The sequence below is a fragment of the Pan troglodytes genome, chromosome 7 (assembly GCF_028858775.2).
Source record: "Pan troglodytes isolate AG18354 chromosome 7, NHGRI_mPanTro3-v2.0_pri, whole genome shotgun sequence".
NCBI lineage: Eukaryota > Metazoa > Chordata > Mammalia > Primates > Hominidae > Pan > Pan troglodytes.
The window spans coordinates 35,110,043-35,137,330 of NC_072405.2; the positions used below are offsets into that span (position 1 = coordinate 35,110,043).

A 27,288-nucleotide genomic window follows, 5' to 3' on the forward strand; every position below is an offset into this window, starting at 1 on the left:
ATACTTCACGGAAGTACTTTTTAATAGCCTTCCTACTTGTCGGATTGAATTTGGGCATCCTTATTTGTAGATTCAAGCTGTCATTCAGCACCACATTCATCAAGGTCTCCTCCTTCTCTGCTCTTTACAACCACTGTCACCTCTGTTATGACTCCAGGACTGACTCGGGGAGGCACTGTGGGGCACGAAGTACTCTGCCCGATGCTCAGCTTTTGATTAATGGGCCACAGCCCTCCCATCCCTTGAGACTTCAGTTAGCCGAACTCTTTTCCTTAAGAAAGATAAGGCTGCATTTAGCAACAGGAATGAAGACAGGGGAGGAGAAGAAACGCAATTTTTAAAGATAAATCAATAAGCCATTGCTACAGTTATTCAAACTTGGTTTTGGATGGCTTTTGGGCTTGAATAGACAGAATACTTTTGTAGGCTTTGCCTTTTGATGTGATTTTCCCCCTGTCGTTTCTAGATTGGACTGAAGCTGGTGCATCACGTGACTCTAGATAGCAAGGGTGTTCTGATGTGATTGATATTGTGGAACCAGACATACTTGCAACCTGCGAGTCCCCAGGGAGGAAGGAGGCAGATAGGAGGCCACAGCGGCATGGCGTCTTGCCCAGAAAACACAACAGTAGGTACTATGCAGTTAGAACAGTCCTGATTCTTCCAAATGAGGATAAATGCTCCTCGCTTCTCAGCAGGAACCGGGACAGAAGAGAATATATCACTCTGTGTCTGTCAGGGAACACTGTGAGGCAATACAAGGGTCTTGGGTTGGGTGATTAAGTGGAAATGGCATGGGATTTTTCAAGAGGCACAAGGTGTCCAGGCCAGGATGCCCTGAGACCAGGCAGAGTGGGTGGCAGGGCAGCAGGACCGTCTCATTGTGCTCATGAAGGCTTAGGCTTTAAGAGTGGGAGGTGGTCTTCAGAAGGTCGAAATTAAGAGAGCTTTTAGCAGGGCCTGGCTGTCTACATCCTCATATCAAATCCAAACAGTGCAGCTTCCTTTCCTCTTTTCTGTCTTTCTTAGACTATGAGAAGAGTAGAGGAAAACTACATGAGGCTCCTTGGCACCCATTTTTCAAGCCAGTCATGATACAGGGCAGACAGCACTGACATACCCTTAACCCACCTATCACTGGCACGGGTGCCCCAGGGTGATCACAGGGCTCTCATGTGGTCCTCAATGCCCCAGTTCCCAAGATTGGGCTCTGCTGTTGGTTCTTATCCCATCTTGTTCTGCCTCACCCTCCTCTCAGAGTCTAGGGTCTGTCCTATTTAATGATGGGGCTCTGCTTCCTCAGGTGCAAATGTCTCTGGGTAAGCATATGCTCACCTGACTCGAGATGGCTGTGATTCCCCACTGCTGACCTGGGGTTCCCCACTGCTGTGCTCTGCACCCCTAACTAGGATCTTACTGTCCCTTAGAATCCTCAGGGTCATCAACTTGAGCCTTTCTGGGTGGATCTTCTGATGTTTCCAGGTCCCTGGGGACTGGCCTCCCAGCTGCTATCTGTAACTAGTGGTTGGATCTTATTACTTGTTCTGCTGTGCACCCCTCTCTCCATGCCTGCTTAGGGGCTGGAGTACTCTCATGGGCATGCTAAGTGACAGACCATTGCTGCCATCCAGGAGTTCTCCTCTAGTTGAGAAGACAGAACTTATATAAGTACAGTATATACAAGGTACCCTTTAAAATACTTTAAATAGATATAAACTTTAAAAAACAGCAGAAAAATTACAACAGAGTACAGAATTAGTTGCCAAATACATTCTACAGACAATTGCTGTAAGAACTTGGAGAGAAACTGGGATGATCAGAAAGGGCTGAATTTAAACTTCTAATCTGGGAAAAGAATTATGGATAACATTTTGTATGGGCAGAAATGAGAGAGTGAGGAGGGAGTCCTTGTGGGCTCAAATGAGTCTCCTACAGATTCCTATGTTGAAGTCCCCAGGACCTCAGAATGTGACTGTATTCGGCGATAGTGCCTTTTAAGGCATGGTGTGGTTAAATAAGGTGATGAGGGTGGACCCAAATCCAATAAAACCGGTGTCCTTATAAGAAGAAGAAATTGGGACAGAGAAATGCAGAGGAAAGACCAAGTGAAGACACAGGGAGAAGATATCTATCTACAAGTCAAGGAGAGATGCCTCACAGGAAACAACCAGCCAACGCCTTAATCTTGGATTTTCCAACCTCCAGAATGGTGAGGCAATGCATTTCTCTTTTTGAAGCCACCCCATTTGTTATGATTGGCTAGGACACTGATATGGCAGGGCTACAAATGCATGGAGCTGTGCTGTATCTGCAAATGCAGGAGCATACTCGTTGGGAGAAGATCCTTTACTTAAAGCAGAAAAGTTCCTGGAACAAGAATATGACAAGTTGGCAGAAGGACTCTGTGAACAAGTTCCAGTAGCAGATGGGCTGCTGGGGACAGGGACGAAGAGCAGAGCGCCAGAAGAGAAAGAACACCCTTTGCCTGGTTGACAGTTTTGCTTAGGGTATACATTCCGATGGCTTAAGCATTGCTCAATGCTAACATAAAACCAGGTTTACTTTATGGGATTAATCAAGGCCTTGAAGGCCCTCAGGCATTCCTAAGGGGGAAAGTCAAAAAGAAAGGAACAATAAAGGAAAGAGACAGAAGATGCAGAAGAAGAGAAAGAGAAGGTTACTTTGCTGGGCTCAGTAGAGACTTTTGAACCATCAGAGAGTGGTAAGAGGTGCACACCAGGGAGGCTCATAGAAATACTGCAGCCACCCACTCTGACCACCAGCTCTTTTCTAAAATGTGGCTGCACGTTGTTTGTACCTTTCACTTGGAAGTCATTGTGTAAGAACAGGAAGGCAGCACTGCAAGCAGAGGGTAAAAGTCATTGGGGGCCTTCAGAATGTCCTCATCCTCCTGGCACTGTCTCCTGCCCTGGGCTCTCTGGAAGCTGTGGGCCTGGAGCTCACAGAATCAGGCTGACCTGGGAAGAGGATGGAGTTGCTGAGAGCAGCCCCATCTCGTCACTCAGAGCTATGCATGGAGCATGGATTCCATGGGAAATGGCACCCTCTGGAGCAAGGGCACCCACCCCAGCTTCTTTCACTGTTTGTAAGTTTAGCAAGAAGGGGAGAGTGGAATAATGGAGAGGATGGATCAAGAAAGGAGATGGGAAAGATGAAAGGGCACAGGACCAAGACCAAACAGGGGACGAAGAAGGGAAGGGAGGGAAAGCTGCCACGAAGCATCAGCCAAAGGTCACAGATTACTTAATGGCCTCAGTATTTCCAGGTTCTTCCATATCAGTTCTGCACCCACCACCATCCACGCCCCATCTCAGAGCTCTGCTGTGGAGCCTCGTCTCTCAACACTGTGAACACCGTGCCCTCGGCTGCAGGAACTGCACCTTATTTCTGATTGGGAGAGTCTTTCTCTTCCTCGTTGCCCATCAGGACTGGAGAGAGGAAGGAACAAGAGGTCCCTCCAACAAGTGTGTCAGCTCAGGGAAACATGAATCTAGTATTCCCAGGGGAGGGCTAAATATGCTTCCCCATAGAAATATCATTTCTATTCCAGTTAGTCAAAGGAAAAGGAAAAATAAGAAAAGAAGGAAGAAGTAGAGGAGGAGGAGGAGGAGGAGGAAGAGAAAAAAGAAGAGAGAAATTCTGCATCCTGTCATTTGGAAATGCCCCTCATACCCAGCCTGCTTTCTGAACCCCATGGCTCTTCTTGGTGAGCTCCAGGCAGGCCCTCAAATGCCCTGGTGTGGGGTGCCATGTCCAGGAGGCCTTCCCAAGGAGCCAAGTGTGGCCCTGAAATTCTCTTGGGGTCCTCTGGGGACTTCCACTTGGGCAGGTCCCAAGGGTCTTGGAGAAATTTCAGGTTGGCCTTGGTCAGGAGGTGTGTATTTATTGTTGCTACTCTTAGGGTCAGCCAGATTGTGCTGTGGGGGTTTCCCTGATGAGGTGAGGAGCTGAATGATATTGAGGCTACCTGGGCCCCAGTGGACCTTTCTGCTCTACAGACGACAGCAGTGGGGGTAGCGGACGCTCACCTCTTATCCTGATACCTGCTTGGAAGGTCACAACAATTCATGGAGTGGGGCCACTTTGAATATGGACTTGCCACTTTATCCAATGACTCATGAAGGTTGAGAACATGAATTTAGCCAAGTGGAGTTGTGTCAATGGCATATGAAAAAAATATTTGTATGTGGAACACCGAAACCCATTGTTTAGCATCATCTGTACTACACTGTTAGCTAGTAACGGCATAGATCATGACGGCAAATTACGGCCCATGAGCTCACTCCAGCCTGCAGCCTGTTTTTTTGTTTGTTTTGTTTTGTTTGAGAGAAGAAGGGTTTTTACATTTTAGAGGGTTGTCCCCCTCCCTGCAAAAAGTCAAAACAGATAAGAATGTGTGATAGAGATTGTATGACCCCACAATGCCTAAAATATTTACTATCTAGTCACATACAGAAAAGGTTTGCAAACTCCTAATATACATTAAATAGATTTTTATTTTTTGCTTAATCTGGGAACATCCTCCCCCTCCCCCATTTATAACAATGCCTCTTGGAAAAATGCATTCTTGACTTTGAAACAGATGAACTTGAACTCTATCCAGCTTGTAAGCTGGGGACTCTCTGTGCCTCTCTGTGTTTTTCATGCCAAGTGCAGGGCGGGGTGCAGGAGAGGTTGTTTGCTGCTGCTGATGACCAGTGGGTATGCAGTGACCCACAGGCTGACCGGGAAAAGAATTATTTCCCAAACTCCCTTTGGGACCTCTACGTTCCTGAGGACATTAAGGTGGCAATCACTGCCTTACATGTCACCCTGTGGAGCAAACCAAGAGCCTCCTGCCCTGCCTATTTCCTTGGCTCTGCTGCTGCTATCTAGGGAGAAAGAACAGAATCACATGTGCTTGTCTGTCAGTCAATGACAGAAGCATAGACAAATTTGCCCTCGGCCCCTAGAACAGTGGCATGCTGCCCAGCCATGGCAGAGATAAGGCAGGAGAGAAAGTGCCAATAGAGCTGGAATTATAGGTCAGGGACAAATGAGTGAGATATGAACGTCAAGAGTGTCGAGAAACACAGTGGACCTGGGAAACATTGAGGTGTCATGGAAAAAGGAGTCGGAGGCTGGATTTGGGGATATTCAAAGAAACCCTTAAATCTCCCACCTCCTCTTTTCTTTATATGCTAAAGTGTAGGTAATAATCTCTTCCTTCTCCTTCTACTGCACAGGGATGACTTAAGATAGGCACAATTACTTTGACAAACATAAAGTGCTATATAAACGGACAGAAATATTAAACTCAAGTTGGGATTTTCTGTCTTAGCTTTCTCTCTACTGCATTTGAATGCACCTACAGGATCCGGCTTTTGAAGAAGCCAGTGCCGTCATTTTTTTCTCAAAATACAGTGTACATTTGCTCTTAGATTTTCTGCCTAATTAAGTCTGTAGTTTTTATAGTTTAGTAATAATCATTTCCAGTTTATAACGTGGCTGCACTGAATATGACACAGAGAAAAAGTAAAGTAATAACTTCTGAGCCACACGAAAAGGAAAGGCAATTATTTTGTCTTTTGAAATGAATAAGCCACAGTCTTTAGGGCAGTTCCTTGCTTATCAGTTGCAGCAAGCCATGACTCAACCATCCTGCTTTAAGCGATGTCTATGGCAAATCTTCCTGCTCCTAAACCCCTCTAACCCCAAACCCCACAACCTTCCTTTTAGGTGGGAGAACCAGTAATCCATGTTGCAGCAGCAAAGCAGAAATGACAATTTCCTGAATAGAGCAGATAAGGCCCATTCTCAACCCCTCCTCCACATTTGGGTCTGGGGAGCATGAATGAGCTAATGCTGATGGGAGCAGGGCTGGTGTCCTCCACTGAAATCCTAACTTGCTTTTGTCAGCCCAGCCCCACAATGATCATCTCCACTCATTCTGCTCCCAGGAGTTCTGGAGGGCCAGGAGGCCACAGCTGCCATTGCTTTCTGAAGATGGTTGGCACCACAGCAGCCTGGCTCAGCCCAGCTCCCCAGCACAGTCTGCAGATACGGGGCAGGTGCAAACAGTGTTCCAACTGGGCTCCACTGGAGCTGTGCGCAGGTGGTTTCATAGTTAAAAGTCCTAGTAGGGTAAAAAAATCAGAGTAACTGGTAAGCATACCTCTGATGTCTCCATATTTGCCTCCTCTGCTTTCTTTTCACTTGGTTTTTCCTTGGAGAGTTTACCTCCCATCTGCTTCAGTGCCCTTTGCTAATGAGCAGAGCTCTTTCTTTAATTAAGTCAACAAGTATTCATACACAGAGGCAGCATCTTTTTTGGCCAAAGGACCTGAGCAGACCAGACCCAGAAGCAATTGAGAAAGTTTGTCAAGCTCTGATTAAGTAGCTGTGATCAGAGTGAAAAATTACCTGCCCAAGCAAATAGTTCCTAAAATGTTCTCACTCCCAGGTCTTAACCATGAAACCTACTGGGCCAGAAGGTTGGGATATCCAGTTTTCACTTGTGAAAAGAAATTAGGAACAAGCGATGTCACATAATACATAGCCATAGCTTCCATCTGACTCCTCATTTGCAGACTGCCTAGGTCTCCAGCTACCTGGAGATCAGCATTCTGAACCCTTTCTCCACGGTGGCATCATAAAATTCACATGCTTGATATGCTCTCTGTAATTCTTGGTGAAATATCTACAATCCATTCCCCTCTGTCCAAACAAAAAAAAGTTGGAATTCAGGTGAGTGAGAGTGAGTTATGTTGTATTTGCTTTCATTTATTTTTAAAACGGATGTACTTCCCAAAAGTGTTTCTATGAACTGTGGTTGGTCATCAATAACTTCAATACAACACCCGATATGTGTCCTGTCAGCAACTGCATTTTACTGTTCTTGGCCAATGTGGCCCCTTCTGCATTCTCTTCTATGCCCATCTTCCCCCAGCGTGCCATAGTATGTACTCCTTGCAAGGCCTTAATCGCATTCCAGGCCATTAACTCCTAAAAATGTGATGCAGTCTGACAGAAGTGCAGACACCAAATTCTTCCACAGATGCCCTGCTCTTGGGTTTGACTGGGCTGGAGATTTGGCAGCATGTTTGCCATGGTTAATCTGGAGGCAAATCTCAAGGAAACAGAACATTAAAAAGTTTGGATATGGCTTGGCATCCTCAGCACACCCAATCCAAATGCGAAAACGTTTACCCCCATTCTCTTGAGGAAGGGGGGCTATGGAAAATGTGCAGGTTGAGAATAGGGAGACCCAGGTTTAAATCATGGTTCCCCTTGGCCTTGGGCAAGTCCTTAACCTCTTACAATGATCAGATTTTTATCTGTAAAATAGGGGTAGCAGAGTTTCCAAGGAGTTTAGAGGCAATGGGTGCAAAATTCCCTGAAGATGCCTGGCACACTGTAGGACCTAACAAAAATCTTAAGAGAATATTTATTTACCCAAACACTACTGTCTACCATGGAATATTTATTTTTGAATATTTTGGAGAGTGTTAGATATGCTATGTGACTACAAGCAGAAGCCCTCTTGGATAAGACATGAGAGAGGCAAAGGAAAGAAAACTGACGAGTAAAATGCTTTTCTGAAATCCTTGACATAGTCTGGGGAAATTTTTGAATAATGAGATTCAGGGTCTCTCTTAATGCATGCAGTTTGAGTTGCAGAATAAACTCAAAATTTCCCTATCCCATAATGTCAGAATAAACTCAAATTTTCCCTATCCCATAATGTCACGTTGACTTTTGTGATGTTTAGACAATCCCAAAGCAACTACTTTTTATAACACATTAGAGAAGACATCGCTACTCTGGGTAAATTCCTCAAACTCCAAATAGAAGCAGTAAACATGTGAGTATAAATATGACAATCATTTGCTAAACTGCAACAATTTTAGATATTTTTTGGCATGCTTAAAGGTACAGAGATTTAGGGGGAATGAGCGAAAAGTAATTCAACTCATATATTCTTTACCCCACTTTGACTAAGTTTTGGGTGATGTTATCAATTTCTTGTAAATTTGGTGTATCATGCTATGGGAAAGGAAAAAAATGTTAAAAGTTTACCTCCCTGGAGAGAAGGGGCTGGAGAAGAGTGTAGCAGAAAATTATTTACGGATAGTTTTACATGGATACAATTGTCATGGTTTTAATCCGTTGACCGAAAGATTCTCTAGTTGTTTATTTTGATTAGATGTGGCATTAGTGCCAGATTTCCTGTATTTCTAAGCTTTCCCGTATCTAAAATTTAATGTGTCTGTAAAGGTGTTTAAAGGATCATCTCAAACATGGAACCATAATTTGTTGAAGAAAAACGATAATCGTTCTTCCTGTTGGGACGCTCTTCCTGTAAGGGGGAGTGGGGCAAGTGATTTTCTTATTCAGATACTGGACCAAGCTCTTGTCAACAATGAAACTGATCTTTCCTACCAAGGCCAAAGAGAAGCGAGGGTTTGCATATTCAAGTTCTTCCTAGATGCCTGCCTCTATAATAGGACATCCACATCTGGCAGAGCTCTTATGGGACACAGAGAGAGAACAGAAGAGTCTAAAAATCCGGCCAACATCTCAGTGCCAGAATCCAAGTTCTGAACACAAGGCTGAATATGTATCTGGCCAGTAAGAAGACACTCTTCAGAAAAAGGCTGAAAAAACAGTCACACTCCAGGTCTAAATACAACCTATAACAAAACCCAAATCCACATGCAAACATACCCTCCATTGCAATGTGGAAAGACATTTGGTTTTAAGAAGAATTTAAGGAAATTATCATTTTGCTGCAAGAGAAGAAGAAAAAGATGTTGAGGCCACTACTCTTGCTGTGAAGGTTACAGCTGCTTTGAATTTGTTAGAGGAAATTACCCTAATAGAGGAAAGAGGCCAGGCAAATGGTCTTTAGTTTTAGACCACTGATTGTTGTCGAGAATTATTCCAAAAACTTAAATTCTATTTTAAATCCTTATTGTGAAAAGACAGCCATATTTTAATTTTTACATATAGTTACCATCTTCATCCTTAGTGATCTATAGCTTGAGCAGCCCTAATCCGAAAATCTGAAATCCGAAATGCTCTAAGATCCGAGATTGTTTGAGCACCGACATGACGCCACAGGTGGGGAATTCCACACCTGACCTCATGTCTATGGGTTGTAGTCAAAAACGGTCAATTAAAAATATTGTATAAAATTACCCTCAGGCTATGCATATGAGGTGTATATGAAACATAAATGAATTTTTTGTTTAGACTTGGGTCCCATCCCAGAGATATTTGATTATGTATATGCAAGTATTTCAAAATTTGAAAAAATCTGTAATCTGAAACACTTCTGGTTCCAGGCATTTCAGAAAAGAGATACACAAGTTCTGTACTGAGTTATTATCGTTTACCAAAATTTGGTATACATAAAGCAAAATATAGCATGTTCCCCAAGCTCTTGCAGAAAAGTAGGAATAGATGAAGTTGAGTTGACTACTGGATCTTTTTCCAGAACAAATGGGCTTCTATCAAAAAATGTTTGCGAACTCCTGCATTAGACAGTTCTTTGGTGATCCATCAGTATTGTCTGAAGCTAAGCATTAGTATTTTTCAAAGTTCGGGAATAATGTACTTGGATCATAAGGCTCATTCCAACATGCCACAGGTGAAGCTCATTCATTATGCAATAGTGAAGCAGATAAGAAGTAATGGGAGACAATCTTTTGCCTTTCAAAATATTATAAGCTCTGGATTTTCATAACAGAGTTCTGGAACAGGTAAGTGATTTGTCAAGAAAGGCTTTTGTAAGCCATGTTGAAATGGCTGTGCAGTAAGTGAACAGCCTCTATCTTTGCAAGAAATTAACAGCCACACCAACCTCTTGATCTTTAAAGATATTAGAGAGAAAGCCTATCATCATCTGATCTTGGAACTGTTTAATGGATTTTCTCTCTAGTAGTTAAATTGAAAGAATGATGCTCAGGTCTACTGTCTTCTCTTGGGAAAAGCCATACCACCCTGGTTGGTTCTTTCAACCCTCTCCTGACCCAAGGATAGAGAACACTACATTCCAAGACATCATGAGTGTCCCTCACTCTCATCTTTGGGAAATGAGGAGCAGCATCCATTCAAAGTGCAGTCAAAGGTAAACCTCACTGCCAAGTTTCCCTCAAGCTGAGAAATTGGATGTATCAGAAAGGGTGGAGTTTCAGAACTTGCTCTAAAAATAATGTGTCTGGATCTCGGCCACCATCTTAATGCTCTTCCTCTCTAGGCCCTCTCCCCATAAATGTCAAATGTGGCTGTCAGTAGGTTGAGCCTGAAAATAAAATCCCCTCACTTCCATCAAGAAATAGCTCCAAACTTAGAGTGTGTGCTCAAAATATTCATGATGAAATCATAATCCTATATTTATAGTCTTTTGGATTGTGCATGAAATTCTGTTTCCCATGGTGGTTTTCGTTGAAGCGGGCACAGAGTGACCAAGAAAGCATTAGCTGCAGGGAAATGCTGTTCTGTATCGTTCTGAACTGGTTGGTTGTGAGACACCCTCCCTCTTCCCTGTGCCCTACTCGCTGCCTGATGAGTTGGGTCTACCCCCCACCCCATTCCCAGCAGGTCCCCTCTTTGATTGGTCCTATCTTGTCCTCCAAGAAGAGCTGGCCTTCCGAGAAAGAAGTGGGGTGGGTACCTAAAATTATTCCCCTTTCCTCTGCATCTTTCCTGTCCTAGACTTCCTCCCCGTTCTCACTGAGGGAGATGGTGTGGACCTTAATGGTTGGAACTTGATGGTTCTTGTCAAGGCTGGGGGTTGAGGGCCCTACACAGCAGCAGACCTGCAAAAAGCTTTTACTTCTCACCCGGGCTGTGGTACAGGAGGATTGGTCTTTGGACACTGTAATCCTGGCAGATCCACGGGGCATGGAAGAGAAAAATTTCCATTCACAAACGCCATCCGTCTTGGAGATCCTGTAGAAGGTCTCTCTTGATCCCACGGGGATGCGCACCATGTCCTTGTGCTGCCCTTCCACGGCCTGGCTGGGCGGGTGCAGGGTGTAGCCCAGGGCATGTTTGGAAGACTGCTTTCTGCGGAGACACTGGATTCTCAAGACATTCTGAAAGGCCTTTTTGAACTCTTGGCTGGAGCATGGGTATATGATGGGGTTGATGCAGCTGTTTAGATATCCGAGCCAAAATACTATTTTAAAAACTGTTTCAGAGGGCTTGAAATCAGGGAAGAAAGACCCTGGAAGAAAACACACAGATTTATACATATTATTTGAAAGCCAGCAAGCCAATTGGCTAGGAAAACAATCAAACAAACATCTTTCTGTATTTTTAAAACGGTTAAAATGATCCCAAACACATATGAGTTTCTCACATTTGACTGACTAGCTCCTATGACAGTCACCCTTTTGCAATATCTTCAAAGACCATTCCTACTTGGTCCATGTGTGTCATTAATTACAGGAGCAGGCCCAGTGGATAGGGTTGCACTGGCTCTCAGTGACCAACAGCTGCTGTGAAGTTTTACCAAATGAAAATGTGAAACTCAGACTGAGTCCACATATGTAAATTGTTTTGCCTAAATTGAAAAGTAGGTTGGAATCCATGCAAGTAATCCATATTAAAATTCGGTCATCTGAACATGCTCTTTATTCTCTGATGCAGTGTTATGCAACAGACACAGCCTCAGTGTTTATGAATTCCTCCCCTCCCGAACGTTAGAATTATGGATTTTGATGAGAATCTCAACTTTACACAATATTGGCCTTGCCAACGTTGGGCCAGTGATTCTCAATCACTTTTCCTAGATGATGTCTTTTGATGTCACCGTGAGCTCCCTTTGTCAATATCCCTCGATGTCTCCCAAATGTGTGTCTTTGCTTCACATTCGGAGTCCTCCACAGCCCCTGGTCTAACCAGCTTTCTAATATGACTAGTTGCTATTTTTTCTCTAGCCAGACTCACTACACTTTTTCTCCAGGTCATTGATCATTTTTTTTTGTCCTCTCAAGTTGGGCCACTGTGTCCTTGATGCCCTTTTCCACCTTCTCTACCTACCCAAACCCTACCCGTTGATGTGCACGGCAGGAACCAGGCCTCAGGACCCATCACATCCTGCGCAGAGACTGCCACAGGGCATTTGGCAGCAGAAGAACAAAACTGTGAAGTCTTAAAACGGAACAACCTTAAGGATTATCTCCTCCAATTACTCAATTTACAAATTTAAAAAATGCTTATTTAGCCTTTTCCCAGCTGCCGCCAAGATGCTCTGCCCTTCTGAGCTGAGGCTGCGTTGGGGTCAGGCCCTCACTGCATCCAGCACTAGCACTACTCCGGGCAGCCCAGCCTTGCCCTTGTCCACACCACGGACTCCATCTCAGAGCTTGCCTGCACCGACTCAGCCCTCGTTCTGCGTAACGCTGAGGGTATCATCACATAGGATAAGGTCAATGTCGTTTCTAAAGCAGCTGGGGTAAATGATGACGGCTTTTGGCCTGGCTTGTCTGCCAAAGCCCTGGCCATTGTCAACTTCGGGAGCCTCCTCTGCAGTGGAGGGGCGGGGTGGGAAGACCTGCTCCAGCAGCTGGTGGTGTACCTGCAGGAGGTCTTGCCCCTCTGTCACTGTGGCCCAGGCCGAGAAAAAGAAGGTGGAAGCAAAGAAAGAAGAATCTGGAGTCTGATGATAATATGGGCTTTTTTTTTTTTTTTTGAGTAAACCTATTTTATAACATGTTCAATAAAAAGCTGAACTCTTAAAAATGCTTATTAAAGAGATTGTCACAAACCTCATAGCTACAATACTGATAAGAGTGATGGATAAAGAGTATGGGACTCCCAGTCCAATGTTCTTTATTCTCTGATTCTCAGACTTCCAAGGGCTTTTACTAAAGGAGCTTTACGAATTATGAAATCCCAAACGTCCCTCTTCACTCCTTTCAGAGAAATTGCAAAATAACATCTTGACTTTCCTTCCACCTCCTTTCTTTTCTTTCTTCGTTCCCAAGCTCCTTTTCCTTCTCCACTGGCTTTTAGTCACAGCTTCGTGTACAGTTGGTAGAATGGCTTTGGGAAACTCCTATGATGCCTTTGGGCCTCCAGTTTTCTTATCTGAAAAAGGAGTATGTTGAATGGATGATTCCTAATGGCCCTGAACAATTTTTTTGTTGCTGTTGTTTCAAACCTAAGGTCTTGATTTTATGTCTTTCTTTTCCTCTCTGCTCTGTGGACCTATCAGAGCCGTGACAAATTGCTGGTGCTCTTAAAATCCATTCTGGCAAACAGTGCTCTGAGATTAAGTCAAAAAGCTCATCAATATAAACAAAGAGTAAACTTAAATACTGAAGAACCCAAAGAAGACACAATAGTGTGGTTGTTGATGGGAGCATTTATTACCTCTGAAGCACACTGCCTGCTAAGTTCCATGTGTCTCAAATTCACACACACACACATACGATGGGTGTTTATTTGGAAAACATGTAAAGTGAGAAAGTTTTATTCTTTAGCTCTAAAGCTTTTCATGTTGTCCTATAATTATAATAAAGTTTACAGTCTTTGAATGCCTGATTTGAAACAGGCAAGGCACTGTGCTGAACACTTTCCATATGATTTAATCATCATTAGTAACATGAAGAGTTATGTGACTCTTCCCTATTTTACAAATGAAGAAACTGTGGCTTAATGAGTTTGAGTAGCTCAACCGAGGTCACTCACATAGTTACTGGTAGGTTTGAAATTAGGCAGTGTGATTTCAGGGCCCATGCTCCTTTGTGGAATCTCCAAATATATTGCAATAATACATCTCTTAGGAGGATGGCTGATGGGGAGTGATAAAGTGTGCAGCTGGGGGAAGCTGAATTGGAAAAATGCTTTTTTGAACCTCATCTGTGTTGGAAAAAATGGCTAATGCCAACATGACTGATGGTTTTGTGCAAATGCGGTCAGTTCCAGAAAAAAATTTGTCTTACATTATGATACCTATATATTGTCCAATATTTCCTACTAATAGTGACAGTGATGTGATTAAGGAAACCCATTTCACAAAGACCTGCCTGGGCCTGTGCTTAATGACTACAAGAATGTCTGAGCTGAGCACACTGAAACCCACCTTGTCTGGGAATGTCACTACTCTGTAAATCAGCGAGGGAGGGGAGGGTCGTTTACTTATTTGAAGAATTTCAATTTTTAAAAAAGAAAAAAGAATATGCGCTATGAATGTGAATGCTGAGAAATATGGTTTGAGAGTCTTGGAACTTCCCATAATTCCTTCAATTACACTCATTCTGCTTACAGATCCCAGTTTTGCACTCGTAAATCTCAACATTTCCTTTTAGTCACTTCCTTTCCATCCCTTCTTTCCTTGTGTGGCCCTGCTCTTAATTCCAGGTATGGCTGACCCAGAGCCAAGCTCTTGGGCCCCCCCTCTAGTCTCTTGCTGTGTTCCAGTCTTCACAGGTGAATCCTGGCCTCCCCCTCTCTGTACCCCACTCAAAACACTCATTTCTTCAACATGGCTCAGGTATAGGTATAGGGTGAGAAAGAGAGTTGATTAAAACTAATTTACACTAAGATCTGAATGTCAGATAATCTCTAGCCCTAACCCCAGGAATATTTTCTTTTTAATCCAAGCAAATCTCTAGATTTTGGCTTATGCTTCCAGGCCAGAGACCTTCCTGTAAATGACAATGTTTGGTTTATCCTATTAAGTGTGTGACAGCAGCCAGATGTGTTTAAGCCTAGCACGGATTTGCATGCTCCCAAACTGATAGTTCCACCAGGGGCAGGTTGCAGGATCCATTCTCATGCTTGGAGTATTCTTCCCTTGTGATGGGGAACAGGTGCTGGGAGCCATGTGATTTTCTCTGAGCAGCTGCTGACTGGCTGGGGTTAGATGAGAGACTCATAGCTGTGCTTCCTTCAAGAACTTTCCAAAGAGTGAGAAAAGACAGCAAAAGGGCTAGGCATGGTGGCTCATGCCTGTAATCCCTGCACTTTGGGAGGCCAAGGTGGGCAGATCACTTGAGACCAGGAGTTTGAGACCAGCCTGGGCAGCATGGTGAAACCCCATTTCTACTAAAAATACAAAAATTAGCTGGGTGTGGTGGCATGTGCCTGTAGTTCCAGTTACTCAGGAGGCTGAGGCAGGAGGATTGCTTGAGCCCGGGAGGTAGAAGTTATAGTGAGCTAATGCGCACCACTGCAGTCCAGCCTGGGCAACGGGAGTGAACCCCTGTCTAAAAAAAAAAAAAAGGACAGCAAAAGAACTGCTCCTCTCCTTATTGACATTATTCCCATCCACGTATTTCTTCCTTCATTTTTCCTCTCCTAGAAAGGAGAGATGGGGCTGGAATTGGGCTTGGAAAGCAGCTGCATGGCCCCAAACCCTCCTCCTGCTCTCTCCTTCTCTGCCCAAACCTTCCCCGTCTGGTGCTATTTTCTCTGAACTCTGCATTAGTTCTATCCCCAGCCTCCATTCTTCCCAAACCTCTTTCTTCCTGAGGACTGGCAATGTTTTTAGGGTGGGAAGACAGCTGGAGAATGCTTGTTCCTGGCCTCCACCCATCAGGACCTAGAGGGTCAGGGCTGAACCAGCCTGGTTCAGCAGTGGGTGCCTCTGACCCAGTCACTGTGTGGGGAAGTCCATTCGAACAGCCATCCGGCCAGCTTTGCTCACTCATGGAGCTCCAGAATCCAGTATAATGCTAGAGTCTTGAAGGCATTCTCTGAGTTTTTGCTGCATGAATGGCCGACCTTCTGACAGACGGATGGACTGACTGACTGAATGAATGAATGGCTGTGTCTCTGTGTTCTTGCCATGGTTCTTCTTCACAGTGTGGCTTGGTTTTCTTTTCTGCTTGATGGCTGTAGCCTCATATTATCTCCCAACCCTGCCTTCTTTCTGCTGTCTCGTTCTCCTTTTTTTTGCCCACCATTTCAGTTCAGTCATTTGGTTTTTTTGTAATGTTATTTTACTACCATTTTTTCCTTGCTCTATCATCTGGCATCAGACCCTCTAGTTTTTCTCATCATGCTTCATAGGAAGAGCCAGACTTCCAAATCACCCACATGAGAATAGGGGCTCCTATTTCTTTGGTCACCGTAGCTATGGTTTTCTCCTCAACAATCTCTGCTTCAAGAAGAGCCAACAGCTCCTGACTTAATCCCCTGAACACCTTGCCCTGCAGCTCAAGCCATCCTTTGCATGTGAATTTGCCTGGTTTAACTCTTGGGCTTTGGAAAATCCCCACACCCTAAGGATTCTTCCTGTCACTGAGTTTCTTTCCAACGTTTGGTCTGCTGCAGAATTTCTGCCTCTTTCCTGACCCTCCGGACACCCTGACCAACTTACGCTGGTCAGACTGAGGTGGATCGAACAGGAGTTTATGGCCAAACACCATCAACATTCTCATTCATGGAGATTCAGAATCCTCACTTCCACTGTAAAGGCCTCTAGATGCCAAGAAGAAATTGAAACGAATAATTTAAAATGTTGCCTGTATGTCTTTCCACTGAATGCTATATCCATTGGGAACATCTGACTTCATTTTTGAACTGGGGCTCATCTAATAGGCTTATGAGGGGGCACTAGGAAGCATCCCAGTAAAGGCTTGGCCACTAGAGTCACCTTTTGTACTTATAAAATTACAGCAACGTTTGCCTCAATGGCTCCAATACAAGATAAAACCATTTTCTTCCTGCCCATGCTGGTCTCCTCCATGAATTTGATACACCGGTGAGTGCTATGGTTAGCTTCAAAAGTCGGTGAGAGTAGGAACTGAGTTCTCGAATTCCCATCCAGCACTGGTCATTAGGGGGTTCCTCCTTAGTTCAACTGTTTCTCTCAGAATGAGGGTGACTTGATATGGAAGCTGAAAGCTGTGAGTCAGTCTTCTTGGTTCCAGCCTCCAGCTTCTGTGCTTCATTTTACCCCCTGGAAACTTGACATCTTAGTGACAACTTTGAGAAATACTGGGCTATGGTAAACCCTACTTAGCTGGAGTTGCATAAGGCTAAAATGTGAAGACTGGCAGGCACTTAGAGATCAGCGCTGCCAACCTGTCCTTTATATGTGAAGACAGCAAGGCTGAAGACGCGAGTAGTTCCCCCAAATCACACAGCTGGACCCAAACTCGGCTCCACCTCACCCATTTCCACTCCTGATCTTTGTGTGCCATTTAGCAACCCTACGATGACATGGAAGTGTTAATGGCAGTATGTCCAGCTTTCACTGAATGACAACAGGTTTTGCAGAGATAAGGAGAAAGAAGAGAGGGGAGTAGTATCCTCAATAATTGCATTATTTTAAAAGTCAGAGTGTGCTGTTCAGAAGGGTTTGTCAGCAGGGCCTTACATTCTGAGAAATGGAGTTTGAATGATCTCAATTTAAAAAAATGTGGACTCCAAAGAAGAAGCTAACGTTACATGACCATGGGAGAAAATAATCTTTAATTGTTTCTCCTTGTTCGGCGAGTGGTCTCTCCGATGTGCCTGGTACACATCCAATGAGCAGAGGAGAGAGACAGGCTGCCACACCAACAGGCCAAGGAGCTCCAGTGCCAGTAACATTCAGGCCAGACCCAATGGCGCCTTCTTACCAGGAAGAAAACTGCCCCATCAAATTAAACCCCAGAGACAAGCTGTAGAGTCAAAGTTTAAGAGCAGACCAGAGTCTACCAGATGCCTTTGTGCTGAACTACTTTGGCCTGAACCCTCCTGGGGTTTATGTGGGGCCACTTGGGCAGCTCTCAGTCAGCAAGAAGTTTTTAGATTATCTACCTTAGATGGTGACCAGGGCTCTCTAAGAAGGTGGTCAGAATAACCATGGACTGTAACCTTAGGCTTGCAACCTCAGGTTCACAGACAGACTTCCCATGACTGACATGAAATGTGTATGTCCAGAGATACATTTTCCTGGGAAGAGTCCTTAGCTTGTATTAGCTTCTCACAGTGCTCTCTGGTGATGGTAAAGATGGTTCAGCCTGGATCCCACGTAGAGAGGACAAGCTGTACCCTGGCTGGGGAACCTCACTTAGCCCGTATGTCCTAATGATAGAATCAAGCTTACCAACAGAGCAAGCAGATGTGATTTCGGTGCCTCTTTGGAAGGACTTCGCTAGTCTTTTTTTCCCCTATTTAACTGGGGCCTGAAATTGTACAGCTCTCCATTCATGTATCTGAGTAAAGTCATGTGTATGCTCACTTGAGAGTGTTGGCATGTGGAGTCTTTTCTGAACTTTCTGGCAGAAAGCTTGAGTGGTTGGTAAAGTGAGGAAGGTGGCACTGAGCAGGAATGGAATTAGCTCTCCTCTTGCATGGGGTAAAGCATGGGAGCATGGCATGGGAGGGTACAGTGAGTAAGGGGAACCAGGCACACTGTGCTGGGCACACAGCCCCGAAGGAGACAGGCTCGGGGCACCCTGGGGGCCTGCCCAGTGTGGGATGGAAGTGCTGCCCACTTTTCCAGGGACTGAGGCACGTTGGTCTATGGTTACTGTGAAAAACCATTGCTCCTTCCAATCCAGGCAAGGAAAGAGGTCACTTGGGGAGATGTCCTCTCATCCCTCAAACTTCTGCAAGTGGCAGCTAAAGCTCTCTTGACAGGATCTGTCTGGCTGGCCAAGGAGAGCTCTGAGGAATCAGGAATTTCATCCTGGATGAGTCTGAGCTGCTGGAATTAAAACTTGTCAAATGGTTCGTCTCACCAGTTAACAAAGCCTAAGAAGCATTTCTCCTTTTAGGAAAAAGGAGCAAGTCCACCCAAATGCATGATTTGGACCCCAATGCCCATAAGAACGCTGGAAAGAGTAATAGGGGACCCCACATGTAGACATTTCTTCCTAGAAGACCTCCTTGTGTCGAATAAATAATTTGATTTGAAACACTCTCAGAAGATAGCAAGATTCTCTACCCCACTCCCTTTATTTAAAAGATTATTTGTTCAGGAAAAAGCTAGCAATAAGGAAGTCATCATGTGCTTTTATGGGCTGCTTCCTTAAAAGCAGATCTCCTTTCATAAGCCAGTGTATTTTCCAAGCCTTGTCAATTTTACTAAGGTCACCATTGTTTCATGAGTCTTCCATTTAAAACATTTTTATAATATAATAACCAACCCAAATGTCCAACAATGATAGACTGGATTGAGAAAATGTGGCACATATACACTGTGGAATACTATGCAGCCATAAAAAAGGATGAGTTCATGTCCTTTGTAGGGACATGGATGAAGCTGGAAACCATCATTCTCAGCAAACTATCGCAAGGACAAAAAACCAAACACCGCATGTTCTCACTCATAAGTGGGAATTGAACAATGAGTACACTTGGACACAGGAAGGGGAACATCACACACTGGGGCCTGTTGTGGGGTGGGCGGACGGGGGAAGGATAGCATTAGGAGATATACCTAATGTAAATGACGAGTTAATGGGTGCAGCACACCAGCATGGCACATGTATACATATGTAACAAACCTGCATGTTCTGCACATGTACCCTAGAACTTAAAGTATAATTAAAAAAAAAATATATATATATATATATTTTTTTTAATTGTGTCTGCACAAAATCTCTCCCTGAGACCACCCAGTCTAAAGAAGAGTATCTTCAAACTCACACCTGCTGAATGGCTTATTTATTTCACGGTACATATCACAGTTTTTAAGTTTTCTTATTTACTTGTTTTCTTTGATTGTCTCATCCTCCAGAGCACAGATGATATGCTTTCCAGTGGTAGGAGACCAGGTTATCTCTCTCACTGTAGTGCAAGGTGGGGGCAGGAACCCAATTAACAGTTCCTGCCAGAAGAATATGTATCTAGTTCCTTCTCCCCTTTTTTTGCCTCTTAAATTCCAACTGGTCACCAAAACCCACAGGTGTCTTTCCTTGAAAGACCTTCCAAATTTTCCGTCTCCATCACCTCCATCCCCAGCACTGCTGCATGGTGAACTGGTTGTTTAAAGCTGGGTGAGTCATTTTTCCCTCTTGGGCCTCAGTTTCCTCATCTGTAAAAGTAAAGACTTAGAACAGTAATTGATACTACCCCTTCCTATCTGTTAAGAGCAGATGCTTCTAGGCAAATGGAAATAGTCAAAAGGGGAAAACAGGCCCATGACAAGCAGGATGATGAAGGAACGTGGTGGAGAGATGGCCAGAAGGGAAGAGGGCAGGCTTTGGAAGGAAGAGGGGAACCTGAGGTTTTGGGGAAGGCTTTGGGAGGACACCCTGATGTCTATCCTAGAGGTTTACTTTGAGATCACGGAAAGGAGGGGTGGGAGGAGAATTCAAAGGCTGCTGTCATGCAGTGCGTCTGCATAGGGGCCCAGGCAACTCTGATTGCACGAAACGGGAATGGAATTAGCTCTATTCCTGCTTGGAGCACAGCACGGTTTGGGCTGCTGGTCGCGTCAGAACTTGTGTGCTCCTTAATAATACACGGGCCACACACCTCCACATCTGAGGCCTGGGAGGCTAAGGCTGTGCTCATCTGGTCCTTTCCAAGGAGATAGGACAGAAAGGGAAGAAACCATGGGGGAAAATTCCCAGAAATAACTAAAGGGAGGGGAGGCTTATCAAGGGGCTCAGTATTGTAGCTAAGGGAACCTCATAACGGGGTATCTGCCAAGACATGTGTTATGCATTATCTTTTTGTTGCTGATAAGATCAAGTTCAAGCTCCTCACTCTGTCATTCAAGGCCCTTTATTATTTGGTTCCACCAGCCCTACACAACCTTCTTCATTCCTCATTCACTTAACATATAATTTACTTAGCACCTGCTCAGGCCAGGCACTTCCATAGATACTGGAGGTAGAATGGTCAGGAACATGCAAAGGTGTTTACCTTCTATGAATGTCTCCAACAAATGCCTATGTTGGAGGCATTTGTTGTTCCAACAAATGAATTATGAGTTTCCAGCACCAAGGCTTTCTTCCTGCTGCAGTAGACTTTTCACTCTAACTTTGTTAGTTCGCGAGGTGACCTCAGCTCCCGTGGCTGTTCTCTGCTGCACTCTTCTGCTCTTCACTCAGTGACCTGTCTCTCTCCCCTGTATCTACTCAAACTTGAATTTGTCCAATTCTCTCTGTCTTCAAGGCTGTTTTCAAAATCCCACTCATCCACGAGCCCTTCTTTGTTACAGTATAGCTTGCTTTCTTGCCATTTCCCCTGTGGATTTAGCACCAGTTTCTTTTCTTTATAGCAGGGAAACCCCTGGGCCACAGACCAGTACCAGTCTGTGGCCTGTTAGAAACCAGGCTGTATGGCAGGAGGTGTGTGGTGGGCCAGCGAAGCTTCATCTGTATTTCCAATTTACAGCCTCTCTCCATTGCTCACATTACCTGTCAGATCAGCAGTGGCATTAGATTCTAATAGGAGCACCAACCCTATCGTGACCTGCACATGCCAGGGATCTGGGTTCTGTGCTCCTTATGAGAATCTAATGCCTGATGATCTGTTGCTGTCTCCATCGCCCCCAGATGGGACTGCCTAGTTGCAGGAAAACAAGCTCAGGGCTCCCACTGATTCTACATTATGATGAGTTGTATAATTATTTCATTATATATTACAATGTAATAAGAATAGAAATAAAGTGCACAATAAATGCAATGCGCTTGAATCATCCTGAAACCATCCTCCCATCTCCAGGCCCATGAAAAATTTGTCTGTCATGAAACCAGTCCCTTGTGCCAAAAAGATTGGGGACCACTGCTCTATAGCCCTTATCACCATTTTCTGTGCTTTACTTATTTCTATTTTTGGTTGCTTTTCTTGACTATAAACTCCCTTGAAGGAAGAGCTTCCTGTCTTTTTAATTTACTGCTGTATCCTCAACACCCATAATGGTGTACAGCATTTAGTAGGCTCCCAACAATATTGCTGAATGAATGACACATTCAATCCTCCTGGTTTTAGTCTCCTTAAAGATACACGCTCCTTCTTATCCTTCATTCGTGTCTCTCTAAGTGATCAATATGATTCTCAATGAATGCTTTTGAGCCAATAGATGACATTGGTTGATGGAAGAAAACAACATTTTGAACACAGCTCCTGCTTCAATTACTCACAGCTGGAGATAGATTCTCAACTGCAGAAACAGAGCCTGTCTTAACTCACATTCCAAGGAGATCTTTCAGATCTTCAAGACACTCACATTTACGTGAAAACAAGACCATTCTCCAAGTAATTTTATACAGCTAAGTTGCAGGCACTTCATAAAATGATTACTTCCAGTACTTATAAAAACATTTTATAGGGTCCTGGAAGAAGGGTTGAAGCCTATAATTCAGATGTGATAGTCATCATCTCCTCTCATATTTGTGGGATTCAAGTCCAAGGCCAAACACCACACATCTGAAGCAGTGACACAAACAACCAAAACTGATCTCCCAAGGAGGAAGTGTGAGGCTTTTTCAGGACTGTGTCCCTTCATATTCAGCTTAAAGGCTAAAGCAGGTTTAGGTCCTGATCCTTGCCAGAAAGGACACAGGTGAGTTGGCTGATGCTTGAATAGTCACAGGTGAACAGGGGAGCAGGAAAATGGGTTTTTGCTTCCAGACTGCTGCAAAGATGCTTAATCTGAGTGCTCTGGACAGTTCCGGGTCCTCTCCCAGGCCACTGGCTCACCCAGAGGTATGGCCCTTGCATCTTCCAACAGCATCTTCTAGCTTTGTGCAAAGCAGGAATATGAATAAACCCTTGCTCTCCACTCCCAGCTCCTGCGCAGCTCCCTCCCCTGCCTGGATTAAGCTAGGGATGAAGATTGGCTATAGGTCTCTGCTCTTTCTCCCCAGCCACTTGGGTAAACAGTCCTAGGCTCCATCTGGACTAGAACACCTGACCAGGGCCTGACCTCTATCAGTCATGGGTCCTGTATTCAAATGGACATAATACATATATATAGGAATTTTAATAGCTCATTTAAAACATGCAAGATGTCTTTTTGGAAGCTATAATATGGCTTCTAAGTATAGCTGGGCAGACCAATTTTAACACGCAGAAAGGGATTGGGGCAATTTCCTCTTTAATTTTAAAAGGCAATAGAGTATGGTACTGTTTTGATTATAGACATTTTTGAAAATAGGAATTGGCCATGCCTTCCTCTTTCATATAAATGTCACATTTAGAAAGCTCAGCTTCACTTGCAAGAGACATCCTTGCTCTTTTCAAACTTAATGAAGCCTTCTGCATTCTCATCTGAGAACTGGCTGGTACTTTCAGGGGGAAGATCAAGGTCAGGGCAGCTCATTCATTTCATACCTTTAGTTTCTTTCTTTTCCCTATGACTTGCAAATCTCTATGCCTAGACCATCTCTGCCACCTGAGCTCCGTCCTGCACACACAACTATTACCAGACATCCCTCCTGATGTTTCCAAACTATCTCATCCTTAACATCATCAAACTGAATTCACCATCTCCCACAAAACCGACTCTTGCTTCTCTGCTTCACTTTGGGCAGCCTTCCTCTCACTTGTCCAAGCCAGAAACCCACTGTCATCCTCAACCGTCCACTCTCCAACCTCTTCCACAACATCCAATCACCCAGCCCTGACTACGAAACCTGTATTCACTTGTTATTGTCCATTCCAGTTCTGGCCACCACCACGTCTAGCTAGAACCTCATATCAGTTTTCTAACTGGGCTTCCTGCTTCTGGTCTTATCTGCTTCCAACCCATTTCTCACACTCTTGCCAGAGAGATTCTGAGAAAGCAAACATGACACTATCCCTCCCTTGAGTAAGTCATTTCAATGATTCTTTACTGAATTAAAGACGAAGTATGAGTTATATATGAAAACTTATTAGGCCCGGGAGACTGAAAATTCACTTGGCTGGATAAGTAGGTAGTAGAGCATGGTAATCCAAGTGCCCACCCAGAGACTGTAGTCAGTGTCATAGAAGAGCAGAGAATTACATCCTCCAGGATGTGATCATTTGCGTGACTGTTAACTCAGCTGAGCGATGTGGCATCTTTTGTTCACTAGGATGTAGGTTAGGGTTATAGTGGTTGAGATATCAGAATTTAATTTTAAGAAATAAATATACATCTCCTATAAGGCAGTGTGTCCACTAAAAAACTCTTCCGAAGGCCAAAGAATATTCAGAATGAATTTCCAACTGTTCCAGAGATAGTGGTGACAATGATTCAGAAATTTTTGTAAAACCTGGAAGACCCAAGACAGGCATAAAAATACCTGAAGGATCAACATGGGAAGTGGTAAAAATACCATTTGACACAGCAATCCCATTACTGGGTATATATCCAAAGGAATATAAATCATTCTATTTCAAAGATACATGCATGTGTATGTTCATTGCAGCACTATTCACAATGTCAAAGACATGGAATCAACCCAAATGCCTATCAATGATAGACTGGATAAAGAAAATGTGGTACATATATACCATGGAATACTATGCAGCCATAAAAAGGAATGAGATCATGTCCTTTGCAGGGACATGGATGGAGTTGGAACCTGTTATCATCAGCAAACTAACGCAGGAACAGAAAACCAGACACCACATGTTCTCACTTATAAGTGGGAGCTGAATGAACACATGGACACATGGGGGGAACAACATACACTGGGGCCTGTTTGGGGGGTGTGGTGAATGAGAGCATCAAGAAGAATAGCTAATGGATGCTGGGCTCAATACTTAAGTGATGGGTTGATCTGTGCAGCAAACCACCATGGCACAAGTTTACCTATGTAACAAATCTGCACATCCTGCAACATGTACCCCGGAACTTAAAATAAAAGTTGAAGAAAAATAGTCAAACAAAGAAACAAGTGCATTTGAGGCTGTCTCAGAAGGACTAATCCCTGGTACCCGTTGTGATTTTCTGTGACCTCACACCAGCCATGTTCCTAAGAAAAAGTCATTTCCCGCTGTCGGGATTCCCCTCTGAAATGCTCACCCAATATCTGCTCCAATTAGGTGATTAATTCAGAACATATCAGATCACCACCAATAATAGTTTCTAGATGTGCTGTTAGAGAACAATACTGTTGGTCAGCAATCTCAGCACAGATGTACTAATTCCCCAGGTGGGCGTGGAAGCAGTAAAACTTTTACTCAACTGTAGTTATCAATTTCTCTCTCTCTCACTCACAGAAAAATGTTCATGAGAAGAAAAGAAAGCTGACACAGTTCGTCAAAGTGAAAATAATGAGACTCACTATTGTTGTTTATTCAGATTTGGTTTTGGAGAGTTAGAAGAGTTTCTATCTCAAGATAGGAATTGGTGTTAGCAAGTGACTGCCTTCAGAATGTGTTAGAACCTGGGGATCTGGCATGACTCTATTTTCCTAAGTTTTTCATAAGGCTTATACTGTCTAAGAATAACTAAAGAAGAAGGCTGCTAGGGAGACCAACCAGGAGGCTAGCATATTGGTTTGGGGTCAGAGCTCTAACCGATGGCTGAAAGCTATAGGAAGACTGATTTGGGCTGCCCTGGAACTTGGCTTTACCATCAATGATACATGAAAAGTATCTCAGAATAGGCGGGATACCCACTCACTGAGACCAAAGACTGGGGAGTTAAGTACCACACAGCATCCTATTAAAATACTCTTTAGGGGACATTTAAATCCTGAAATTTTACAACTTACTGAGAAAGCAAAAATTATTGGTGGAGAGAAAGTTGATTGTTTTTTGAATGTTGAATGAATGAATGTTGAATGAATGAAAAAATTGAATGTCTTGCTTCCCTTTTAATATTGCAATAAGGTGTACATTAGAAGCATTTTAAGGGGCATATATATATAAGAATATGGATATATTATTGGACATGACAACTTATTTAGCATGATTTATCTGTTTCTGAGAATGAGACTAGTCTATATGTATTTCAATAACTCCTAAATTTTCTCCATTTAGCATTCATTACACACATTTTGATCTAATTTGTTGTTGAAGTCATTTATAATCACCTCATATAAACACTTAAGGCAACAAGAGCTGAGCTGACGTCTGGACTACAAATACGCAAGGATGTCAACATTCAGAAAAGATCAGGAACTTGCTCAGGGTTACACAGCCAGTGAGCAAAACGACTAGGTTAAAAACTCTGTTCTTCAGATTTCCAGTTTAGAAATCTTTCTTTTAATTGACACATTGATTTTTTTTTTCAATTGCAAGAGTAGAAATATCCTCCAATTATTTGGGGGCTCTCAGAAACCCTACTCTAAAAAAACACGAATACATTCAAGCTGAGTATCTGCAGCTAGCATTCAGCCATCAAGCGAGTGGCTTCAGTCCTTGCTTATTTCAGCTCATGATTCATACATGCCTCTTCATGTAAATGTCTCACAGAAACCTCAGGGTTAATGTGTTCAAAATGACACATGCTAGTCTGCTTGATTCTGACATTTCCCATCTTTGTAAATTATATTTGGTATTCACTCACTGTTAAGAAAAAGTGACAATCAGTCCTGATGTCTTCTTGACGTCTTCAGTAGATCAGAACTCCTAGTATTGCCCCAGTCTTTCCACGTCTCTCCATCTCCATTGTCAGGCCCTACTCAGCCACAACACCTGTCACCTGTAAGTGCCTTCTTGTTGATCTCCTGCATGCCTGGGTCACCTTCCCTTTTCCCTAGGATGACCTTTATGGAATACAACTCTAATTCGGTGACATTTCCACTTAAAGGCCACAAACACTTTCCAGTACTCTTAGATGAAGCCCAACGTCCATAGCATGGGCCATAGGGCCATATGATCTGCTCTTGCCTTCTGCTCCTGGCCTGCCTTTCACTCTCTTCCCTATCCCCTGCTCTGGCCACCCTGATCTCTTTTTTATTTTTATTTTTAAATTTTTTTTTTGAGATAAGGTCTCACTCCTCACCCAGACTGGAGTGTAGTGGCGCAGTGTTGGCTCACTGCAACCTCCGCCTCCCAGGCTCAAGCAATTCTCCTGCCTCAGCCTCCCGAGTAGCTGGGATTACAGGTGCACGCTACTATAGCCCAGTTAATTTTTGTATTTTTAGTAGAGACAGGGTTTCACCATGTTGAATAATAAGACTCATTATTGCAAGAGATGTACTCCATTGAGTACATCTCCTGACCTCAAATGATCCACCTGCCTCAGCCTCAGCCTCCCAAAGTGCTGGGATTACACAACCTGATCTCTTGATCTATGGAATACTTCTCTGCACCAGGCCCTTCACTTCTGCTCTTCTCCTTGCATGGAGTGTCCTCTCAACCTCTGTCCCCTCCACTCACCATTTATATCTTAGCTTAAATCACCCTTCCTCAGGGGAAAGATCTTTGATCCCCTTCCACCCATCCATATACCTCAGACTC

The 27,288-nt window shown here is 43.8% G+C and overlaps 1 protein-coding gene across 4 annotated transcripts in view; it reads right to left on the minus strand.

Moving 5' to 3' along the window:
• ADRA1A (adrenoceptor alpha 1A) overlaps positions 1–27,288 on the minus strand; it is a 113,951-nt gene that overhangs the window by 5,658 nt on the left and 81,005 nt on the right. For 2 of the 4 annotated variants that reach the window (XM_009455065.5, XM_054656608.2), the window contains exon 3: positions 9,381–11,233. In XM_009455065.5, the coding sequence (XP_009453340.2) occupies positions 10,716–11,233 (518 nt within the window). In that variant the 3' untranslated portion in view covers positions 9,381–10,715. Of the gene's footprint in view, positions 1–4,499; positions 6,137–9,380; positions 11,234–27,288 lie in introns of those variants that run through there. The other 2 variants (XM_009455067.5, XM_009455066.5) reach the window with 2 other exon arrangements.